Raw genomic sequence first — 10,370 nt, forward strand, 5'->3', positions numbered from 1 at the left:
CGGTAAACATATTACGGCCTAAGGAAAAAGATAGATTGGCCCAAAAAAAGTTGGAAAGGTTGTCGAAACGGCAATAAACACGTCGTAAAAAATTGACCCAAAGGAATCTGGAAGAGGCCATTCGGATAACGTTATTGTCAGTGGCTCGTTTTCACACGCTACAATAATTTCCTAATTTTAAAATCATTTTTTATCTTTCTACTTCCATACGCATACCAACAACAACTTCTCCTTTCTTCCCTTTATCAATCAATCAAAATCACTTTCTTCTCCAACCCAAAAACAAAAAAAAAAACGAAGAAGAAGAAGAAAGCACCAAAAAAAAAAAAAAAAAAAAATCTCTGCCCGCTTCTTCGTTTCTCGTTGGTGTTGTCATCGCCACCAACAACAACAAAAAAAAATAATCTTTTAAAAAAAAAATAATCTCAGGGAACAACGAGCGGGCAGATTTTTGAATTTCATTTTCTTCTTCGTCTGTATAAAGATTAGATTATCATTTTGGGGGGGGGGGGGGGGGGGGGGGGAGGGTTTTGAATTTTGATTGATGGGTTTTTTGGTGGATACGCAAAAGGAAGGAGGTGGGCATTCATGGGGTTACGTTAGGAGTTTGGTGAGAAGGAAACAAGTCGACTCTGCTAATGGTCAACAATCTCATAATGGTCCTCATCAACTCGCTAAAGCCCTCACTGTTCCTCACCTCGTTGCTATTGGTAACCCCTTTCTTTCTCATTTCTAGGGTTTTTGTTTCTGGGTTTCCTTATCAACACTCAAAAAGTTTTGATTTTTTTTGTCTGCTCAATTGATAAAGTTTCGTTTTTTTTTTTTTTTTCTAATTGTGAAATCCATATAATTTATATAGGTGTTGGAGCAACAATAGGAGCTGGAGTTTATATACTTGTAGGAACAGTAGCGAGAGAGTATTCAGGACCATCTCTAGCTTTGTCTTTTCTTATTGCTGGGATTGCTGCTGGTCTTTCTGCGTTTTGTTATGCTGAACTCTCTAGTCGTTGTCCTTCAGCTGGGAGTGCCTATCACTATTCCTACATTTGTGTTGGTGAAGGGTAATTAATGCTTACTACCCTACTTAATTCTATCAAGGCTTTTTTTTTTTGGTCTTATATATGTTATTCTTATGTTGTCCTTTATCAAGTGCTGCGTGGATAATCGGTTGGGCGTTAATTCTGGAATACACGATTGGTGGGGCAGCTATTGCCCGCGGCATATCTCCGAATCTGGTCAGGAACTTATTGTCGTGTACTCCTCTCAGTCCCATTTTACAATATGTGTAATGTACTTGAATTCCTTTGTTTAGTGTGTGACATTGCTGATAGTGATAGTTTGCACTGGTAGTTCGATTTGTGGTGTATTCTTTAAATTGTCTGTTTTCTTGTCATGAAGCCCTTTCTTGATGAGCTATTTATTAAAATCCTCTTTTTTTTTTTTTTTGTGTGTGTGTTTGTGTGTGTGGATATCTATCTTGTTCGATGTGTTCTATTAGTTAAGGGACATTAGTCACATTACATAACGTGAATATTGTGTGGGGACTATCAATGTTTCCTCTCTCATGGATTCTTCCTATATAGCTGGAGTTATGGAATAAAAACAAAAAACATAAGGAAGATTTTATCTCCTTTCACATTCATGTTCTCTTAGCATCAATAATTGTATGTCGCTAAAGGTTTATGGGTATTAAACATATTTTTGCAGGCACTGATTTTTGGTGGTGAAGATGGTTTGCCTGCAATTTTAGCGCGTCATCAGATACCAGGCCTTGATGTTGTTGTTGATCCATGCGCTGCTGTACTTGTGTTCGTTGTTACTGGCCTTTTGTGCATGGGAATAAAAGAGGTACAAGCTTTATATGATTTTGATCCCGACATCAGGATAAATTTCAACTTCGTTGGAAATTGGAATTGTATTCTCATATATGCATATATCTTTTATGCAGAGCACATTTGCTCAGGGAATTGTAACTGCAATCAATGTGTGTGTCTTGTTATTTGTCATAGTAGCTGGCAGTTATCTGGGCTTCAAGACAGGCTGGGCTGGTTATGAACTTCCGACAGGGTAAGATGAGCATTCATAATGACTTGAGCCATCAGAGTTTAAGAAACGTTAAAAATTATAAATCATTTGTGTTTTTAGGTTCTTTCCATTCGGAGTGGATGGAATGTTTGCTGGTTCTGCTACAGTCTTTTTTGCATTTATTGGGTTTGATTCGGTTGCAAGTACGGCAGAGGAGGTAAATTTTGGAGCCATGCTCTTCTTGCAAGTTTATGTTCTTTAGAGGCTTGTTATAACTTTGCTTGTAAGCACCCTTTCAAGCACTTACAAGGTACTGAAAATGCTATATGCAGGTGAAAAGTCCCCAACGGGATTTACCGATTGGTATTGGTCTTGCTCTCTTGCTCTGCTGTTCTCTCTACATGATGGTCTCCATTGTAATTGTTGGTTTAATTCCTTACTATGCCATGGATCCTGACACTCCGATATCCTCTGCATTCGCTAGTCATGACATGCAATGGGCTGTGTAAGCATTGATCACTTAAGATACAGTCTGTGTTTTATCCTTCTTAGGCATGTTTATGAGATTGATCGTTTCTATTTGGGAATTTGATGTAGATACTTAATAACTTTAGGAGCTGTCATGGCTCTATGCTCAGGTTTAATGGGTGCCCTTCTCCCTCAGGTAAAGTTTCTCTACACATATCAACAACAGGCGATGTTAGATATACACACGACAGAAAAAAAATCAATTCTCGAGTCCACAATTTACAATTAAATGTCAGAAAATTCTAGGTGTTTTTCATTGGTGTGTGCTTGTTAGTACTTGTTACGTAATATGACTATTTTCATTTTCCAGCCACGAATTCTGATGGCAATGGCTAGGGATGGTCTGCTGCCTTCTATTTTTTCAGACGTTAATAGACACACACAGGTTCCGGTTAAAGCAACCGTGGCAACTGGGTTGTGTGCTGCAACCTTATCGTTCTTTATGGATGTGTCGCAGCTTGCAGGGATGGTAAGACAGTTTGTTTTCCTTTTTAATACCTGGTTTACGGAACGTTTTTGCCATATGCCCTGTTATTAAGTATTTGAGGGCTTCTCATGGTGCAGGTGAGTGTTGGGACGCTTTTGGCATTTACAATGGTGGCCGTATCAGTGTTGATACTCAGATATGTTCCTCCAGATGAGCTACCTATTCCGTCATCTCTTCAAGAGAGGATTGATTCTGTTTCCTTCTTATGTGGTGAAACAAAGTCATCCGGTCATGCAGGCACTTCCAATAGCAGTCAACAACCTTTAATTAGCAAAAGTGATGCGTCCGTCGCTTTCCCGGTTATCAAGAATCAAGAAGCTCTAGGGTGTTGTAAGTTACATCAAGAAGCTCAGCTCTTTTTATGGGGAACATACATGTTTTAGCACAACGTCACATTAGTCAATGATTTTGCAGGGGTCAGCGAAGAAAACAGAAGGATGGTCGCTGGATGGAGCATTATGTTCACCTGTATTGGGGCCTTCCTTTTAAGTTATGCGGCATCAAGCGTGAGCTTCCAAGGGTTAGTTAGTTCATCATTGTCTATTTTAACTTTTAAGCATTGTCTTTTTCCTCAAAACGTTTATTGTTTATCATATCGTCATAGCTCTGTCTTTTTCTGATATTTCAAATGGTTAATAGGCTTCTTAGATATTCGTTGTGTGGTATTGGTGGAAGTCTCCTCCTTGCCGGTTTGGTTGCTCTGAGTTCTATAGATCAGGATGATGCCAGGCACACTTTTGGACATTCTGGAGGTAATTCTATATAATTGATTTGGTAAACAATATGTACTGCACACTAAACCTTTAGTCCTTATATGTCTTGTGTGTAATACAAAACTGTTTTGAAATTCCTATTTGAATAGGTTACATGTGCCCGTTTATTCCCCTTCTGCCGATCATATGCATTCTCATCAACATGTACCTTTTGGTTAAACTTGGGTTAGTATCTCTTCACTCACTTGCGCCTTCATTTACCATTTTATCTGTGCTTGTTTCTACAGCTAGATTTATTAATGGAATCTAACTTCAGGACACCGTTTTACCAACTGTTTCTGTTAAAAAACATATAGTTTGAGAAATTTTGTTTCTGTAGATGGAAGAAAAGAACAAAAGTTTATGTGTCCTTTGGTCATAGTTGTTGTTTTTTTTTATCTTTTGTCAACTGTTTCCTCTAATCTATTGAGCTGCTAACATGACAGATCTGCGACATGGGCTCGTGTATCCGTGTGGCTGCTGATTGGAGTGATTGTGTATGTTCTCTATGGCCGAAAACACAGCTCGCTCGCCAATGCAGTTTATGTAACTACAGCTCATGCGGAGGAGATATATCGCGAACATGAAGATTCTTTGGCATAGTCTGAGAAAGCATCTCGTTGGTTAATATATGTAACATATAAGCAGCTGTGTAATATCAAGAATGCCATAATAGTATTTGTGAGCTAAAGTTCCGTCCATGGACTCTTTGTAAATAATATATATATATATATATATCAGCAATCATGAATTCATAATCGGAAAACACTATACTCAAGTTTCAATTCATGCACTTTTTCTTACAAATAATTTGACAAACAGTACTTAATCTTTGAGTCATATTACAAAAGAGATCATAATTCATATGTCGAAAATGACTAAACTTTGGTGCCAGCAGCTAAGCTCCACACGCGCAAGTTCCCAGTCTTGTCACCACTAAATAGCAATCCTCCAGGACCAATTGTGAGTGTGCTGATCGTGTGCGTAGAGAACATCTTTCCTCTTTCTTCAAAAGATGGTAGGTCGTAAATGCCAACAGTTCCACTTTGGTAAGAGCAGAATATGATGGGTTTGGCCTCTGCATCGTGCACCCCACAGAGAGCATGAACACTCTGTTCTTGTCTGCGTGTATGAGTAACTTCCAAGCTTCCATTCTCAGAAAAAGCCCAAACTTTTATGGTCCCATCCAAGGAAGACGAGATCAGACACTTGTCCCAGCATAAGAGTGACGTGACAGTGTCGGTATGTTGCTTCAGTGTCGTTACACATTGCAGGGTGTTGAGATCCCACACCTTTATTGTTTTATCGACAGAACCAGAGTATAGTAGTTGACCTCCAACAACAAAACAAGTGACTTCACTACTATGATGTCCCTCGAGAGATGTGAGGTACTTGAAAGGATCAGACACATCAGAGTCAGTATTAGCTTTCCAGACTGATATAGTGCCAGAACTTGTTCCAGCAAAAAGCATTCCATTAGCAACAGTCATTGCATGAACCTGACCTGCAACCACCCCGTCAAGATGCAAATCTTTACTGGTTTGAACATTAAAAAGCCTTTACAGCGTTACGCAAGCCAAGGAAAACCCATGAGCCTTCACTGATTAGGGAACCTGCCGCAGCCTCAGCCTGGAGGTTGATGGTATGTACACACTGACCAGTATGGCAGTCCCAAATCCGCAATGTATCATCGCTACTGACTGAAAAGAGTTTATCTGAACCCTGAGGGAGGGCTCCCCTTTATATCATTCTTGTGTCCTTCAAGCGAAGCTACCATGGCCAATCCAGGGAAACAAGACCAAGAGTGTAAGAACTGGCACTGCTCACCCCTTATGCAGTTTCCAGCTTTCCAAAACTTACAACATACACTCTTTTTGGTGTCTGAAATAGCAATTTTTCTCGGCTGGTTCGACGACACAGAACATCCTCTGCCTAAAACTGGTGGTTTTGTTTTCGTTGACCCATTATCGGCTTGATCATTCTTACTTGGCCTGTTTCCTTCTGTCACTTTGTACTCTTTTGACGTCCAAACCAGATTCCTTGACAACTTAGTTGGACCTTGTTTCTTCATTGTATTGTCATAAGGGGAATAAGGTCTTCTCGGAACTACATCTGCTGCGAAAGCTTGCGGCTGTCTCTTGACTCCTCCAAAATTCCTTGACTGCGAGTATCTCCTTGACGCCTCGAAATCCATACTGAGAGAGATGATATACGATAATCGAAATCTAGACGACCAAAGCTCAATCGAGAGAGATTAGAGAAAGAGAGACTTATAAAACCCTAAAGTCTTTTCAGACAATCCGTAAAACGATGGCTTAAAATTGCCTTTTAATAAAACACCCAACCCGCCGACAACAAATAAAAAAGGAAATTATAATTATGAAAATATATGGAAATCGAATTCTATATAATAGCCCTTGTGTTTTACCCTAATTCTCAAACACTCTTAGGGGGAGGTATTGGTTTAGGATTTAGAAAGAATTTTAATGACTTTAAAAGTTAGGTAAAATATGTTGTTATTCAATCAAGACTTTTAAAAACTCTTTAAAAATTTGGTGTTATTGGTTGTGGATTTGTAAAAAGTTATCTAAAATCTTGATAAATTGGATTAAGAGTTTTATAAAGTCATTAAAAGTTTTATGTTATTCAAGTAAAACAAAAGAATTTTGGATTGTTAATGAATTCAAATTTTATGTTATTGGTTTAGGATTTTATATCATTTCCTTCATAACAAAAGTCATGAAAACTCTTTCATCAAATAGAAAGATTTTACAAGATTAGAAAAAACAAATCATCAAGATTTTAAAAAACTTCCTAAACAATCTCTTAGAATCCTTCATTTTTAACTTTCAATTTTCTATGATTCTAACAATCAGCAAGAACATAAAGTCATTAAAAATCTTTCTAAATCCTAAACCAATACCTCCCCCTTATTATTTTCTCTTTTTTTTTTCTGTAAACAAACAACGTACAATGATTCTTTATAATTTTATTTCAAAAAGCATATTGATCTTTATAATTGCTTTACAAAATCACAAGGATTCTTTGTAACTTTTCTCCCATTTTTACTACATTTGATTGTTAAAGTAATTATTAGAATTATAGTATACACATACTTTAATAAGAATCCAAAAAAAGATTGTATAATAAGGAATCCTTCTTTGTACACTCATAGCAACAAATTTGAGATTTTATCATAATGACACAATAAGAGCGGCCAACAGAGAAAACTCTCCCAATATACAAAGAAGGAATTAGTGACATGTACTCCAAAAATTGGTTTATTCCTGATATTTAATTTTTTTTAAAAAATTGCTTAAATATTTAGTGTTCTGGGTGTAATTACAATTTAACTTTTAGGTTTATTTTTTCGATTTTGATTAGAAAAATAAAAAAATACACATCAGCAAATTAAAATACACATCGTCTTCCATAATCCACATCACTATACATTTTTTTTCCAGAATCCACAATTTCTTCTTTATATCAAAAAAGAGGAAAACTGAACAGTTTTTATTGATCACAACCCGAAAAAAAAAACTCTCTCTCTCTAGTCGCCGAATCCTAATTCCGCCGGCGATACTCTGTCTTTCTCTACTCTCTCGTCGCCATCTCTCCCCATACTCGCTCGCTATCCTCTTTCGCTCTCTATCTCTTCGTCGTCGTTGTCTTGTTCGTTTCCGTCTAAGTCGCCCTTGTTTTCGAGTTCATACTGAGAGATGATCGATCAAGTAACAACTGCTTAGAATAGAGAAAGAGAGATTAAAACCTAGAAGATATGATGAATCTCGCTTATGAACAAGAAAGAGAGATTAAAACCTAGAAGTTTTTTCCGTCAAAACAAAGGCTTTAAAAGGAAATTCTTATAAAAAGGAAATATGATGAAATATTTAACTTTTCTATCATCTAAATTGTTTTTATTTTTTTTTGGATATTAATACTACATATATACTATCCCTATATTATGAATATATGTATAGTTTTATTTTGAATTCTACTTGTCATCCTTAAGATATGTCGCACATCTTATATTTTGCTATTATTTTTTATTCATTTTAAGATAAATAATTCACATGAAATTATTATGTAACTATTTTCAATTTCTATTCACTTATTAATATTATTCTAATCATATATCATTTATCAATATATAGTTAATTAACATATATATAATATGTTTATATTAATTTATTAAAACTAAATTATTGTGAATTGTAAATATATATGAATTAGGTTTTGGTCTCACTTATACTAGTATAATTGAATCATTTTTCATATGATTTATTATATATGACTTTGTTAATCATCTCGGAAAAGCGTTTTTAGTTTTCGATTAATCATCTCGAATACTATTTATTTTCATAATGAATCTAAATAATATAATAAATAATAGGTAAGTTTTCTTGCATTTTTTGGATAGTGGAAAAACTATTGAAGGAACTAAGAAAGCTATAAAACCATAATTGAGGGAAATGTTTTTATAATTTTTGTACAAGTTTTGAAAGATACTTGTTTAGAAGAATATTTATGTAATATAAACTCTTAAAATAATCAGTTTATTCAATAAGTTACTAAACTCCTTTAAAAGTATATAATTATATTTTGTTATATTAATTTCAAATGCACGCAACGTGTGGGATATTATCTAGTAAGTAAAAAAAAAAAAATTAGAGAAAGTAAATTAATTGGTGAGCTCTGTGAAAACCTTCAATTTTCTTTAATAAGTAAAAAAATGAAATTAATTGGTGACTCCTTGTACATCTTCAATTTCAGAAAAATACGTAATGATTCCTTAAATTTGGTTTTACTGATTTTAAAATAAACTAATTAAACTGGTTAATTAAATAAATGGTTAGTTCGGTTTTAGTTTAGATGTTTTTTTTGGCACAACCCTAAAAACGACTACCGGCAAGTATATTAGTTAAAATGGCGATGTATTTACTTGTAATCTTGCAAAGAAGACCTATACAAGATTTGTTAAGTGTTAACCGATCTGGTAGATTCTCTCTCCGTTAAGTGTTAACCGATCTGATTGACCAACGTTGATAAAACGATAATCCAAATCTAGATTCTCTCTACTCTTCCTCATTTGTTAAGTGTTAACCGATCTGATTGACCAACGTTGATAAAACAATAATCCAAATCTGAATCGAGAGAGCTTAGAGAATTGAGAGAGAGAGAGATTAGACCTAGAAGTTCTTTTCTTTTTGTTATATGATCAGATCAACGAAGGGTTTAACATTGCCTTTATAATAAAACTAGATTAGGACCCGCCCGATGTGTGGGTTTAGAGTTTTTAAAATAAAATTAAATTTAAAAAAGAATATAAAATAAATATTTTTAGTAAGTAAAAATTATCTATAAAAATAAATTGATACACAGAGTTGTTTAATGCGATATTTGGTGTAAAAGGTGCGACTCTGCAGTTAAGACTATTAATCATGTTTTCTCTGAATGCCATCGCTCGTATGAAATTTGGGATTTATCTCCGACTCTGGTCTCGTCAAAAGGTTTTCCATATGAGCCGGTGTACTTGAATTTGGATTTTGTATTCTGGAGGGGTACCTCTCAACAGGGTGATCCTGATCAACTTCTTCAATTACCATGAATTTTATGGGCAATCTGGAAGTCCATAAATAAATAAGTTTTTCAAGGTTTAGAGATCAATGCGAATGATATAAATGCTCAGGCTTTGGGTGATACGTTAGCCTGGGAAGAGACGCTCTCTTTTACGGCGGTCATGTCAGCTCCATCTCCATCTTCGGGATTCAAGATTTCTTCACCTGGTTGTCAGATTGATTTTTCTTGGAAAGCAACCAATGTGCATTCAGGATTGTGCTGGTGGTGTTGCGTTGGCGAGGAGAGAACCTTGTTGTTGGGGGCCAAGTGTCTAAGACGGAGCCCCTCCTCCCTACATTCGGAGTTAGAAGCGTTGTTGTGGGCCATGGAGCGGATACATGCTGCAGGGATCGCTTGTCAACATTTGGAGACTGATTGTGCTGAGTTACTCACTATTGTGCAGTCCCTGAAGATTGGCCGTCCTTCTCCAACCTGCTTGATAAGTTTAACTCGCTGGAGTTCTTCCCACTATTCTATATCTCTTGGATCCCGCGTGCGTCAAATACGAAGACAAATTGTCTTGCCCGTATTTCGCGTTCTCTTATCTCTCAAGTTCTCTTATTTCCTTTTAATTTATTGTTTGGTTGAAAATTAAAAGTAAATAGATATACTTTTAGTTAAAAAAAAATTGTTGTAGATGAGTTCAAAGCTATTAAAAGAAAATTAAATTTAACAAAGAATATATATTTAATTCTTTTCATAAGTTAAAATAATGTATAAAAGTAAAGAGATAAACTTTTATTTATAGAAAATAGTTGTTGTTTTTTTACTATAATACACTAATGTATATCCATTTACAAATCTTCTATATACATTACCACTAAAAGTGTATTTGTACACACAAATATATTTTACTGTTAAAATATACTCTTTAGTCTTCACTACTACCAACAAATTGTCTTTATGAACACATTAAATAACCTATTAAATGTCTCTTCACTTTAACATTTTTATAGTTA

The 10,370-nt window shown here is 35.4% G+C and overlaps 1 protein-coding gene and 1 pseudogene across 3 annotated transcripts; one reads left to right on the forward strand and one right to left on the reverse strand.

Moving 5' to 3' along the window:
- The first annotated feature begins 206 nt into the window (after positions 1 to 206).
- LOC104700879 (cationic amino acid transporter 2, vacuolar) lies at positions 207 to 4,558 on the forward strand. Of its 3 annotated transcripts, none has more exons than XM_010416483.3 (14): positions 207 to 710; positions 860 to 1,061; positions 1,151 to 1,235; positions 1,708 to 1,848; positions 1,949 to 2,067; positions 2,146 to 2,242; positions 2,358 to 2,530; positions 2,623 to 2,689; positions 2,864 to 3,022; positions 3,118 to 3,370; positions 3,455 to 3,560; positions 3,680 to 3,792; positions 3,903 to 3,978; positions 4,239 to 4,558. In XM_010416483.3, exons 1-14 carry the CDS (start codon positions 545 to 547, stop codon positions 4,393 to 4,395), a joined length of 1,914 nt encoding a protein of 637 aa, XP_010414785.2. In that variant the 5' UTR covers positions 207 to 544; the 3' UTR covers positions 4,396 to 4,558. The 3 variants fall into 3 exon arrangements, with proteins under 3 accessions (XP_010414785.2, XP_087315042.1, XP_087315043.1); XM_087458916.1 differs by having other exon boundaries at positions 252 to 710; positions 1,151 to 1,254; XM_087458917.1 differs by having other exon boundaries at positions 274 to 710; positions 1,151 to 1,285.
- On the reverse strand, positions 4,544 to 6,035 carry LOC104700881 (zinc finger CCCH domain-containing protein 59 pseudogene; annotated as a pseudogene).
- Between the last annotated feature and the right edge of the window lie 4,335 nt (positions 6,036 to 10,370).

Source organism: Camelina sativa, chromosome 7, assembly GCF_030686135.1.
Source record: "Camelina sativa cultivar CO46 ecotype springtype chromosome 7, ASM3068613v1".
Classification (NCBI taxonomy): Eukaryota; Viridiplantae; Streptophyta; class Magnoliopsida; order Brassicales; family Brassicaceae; genus Camelina; species Camelina sativa.

Coding starts and splice junctions, on each gene's coding strand:
- LOC104700879 (XM_010416483.3), top strand. CDS start 545: ATGGGTTTTTTGGTGGATACGCAAAAGGAAGGAGGTGGGCATTCATGG. Junction 2,068..2,145: donor GGTTATGAACTTCCGACAGG/GTAAGATGAGCA, acceptor TTGTGTTTTTAG/GTTCTTTCCATTCGGAGTGG. Junction 3,023..3,117: donor TGTCGCAGCTTGCAGGGATG/GTAAGACAGTTT, acceptor CTCATGGTGCAG/GTGAGTGTTGGGACGCTTTT.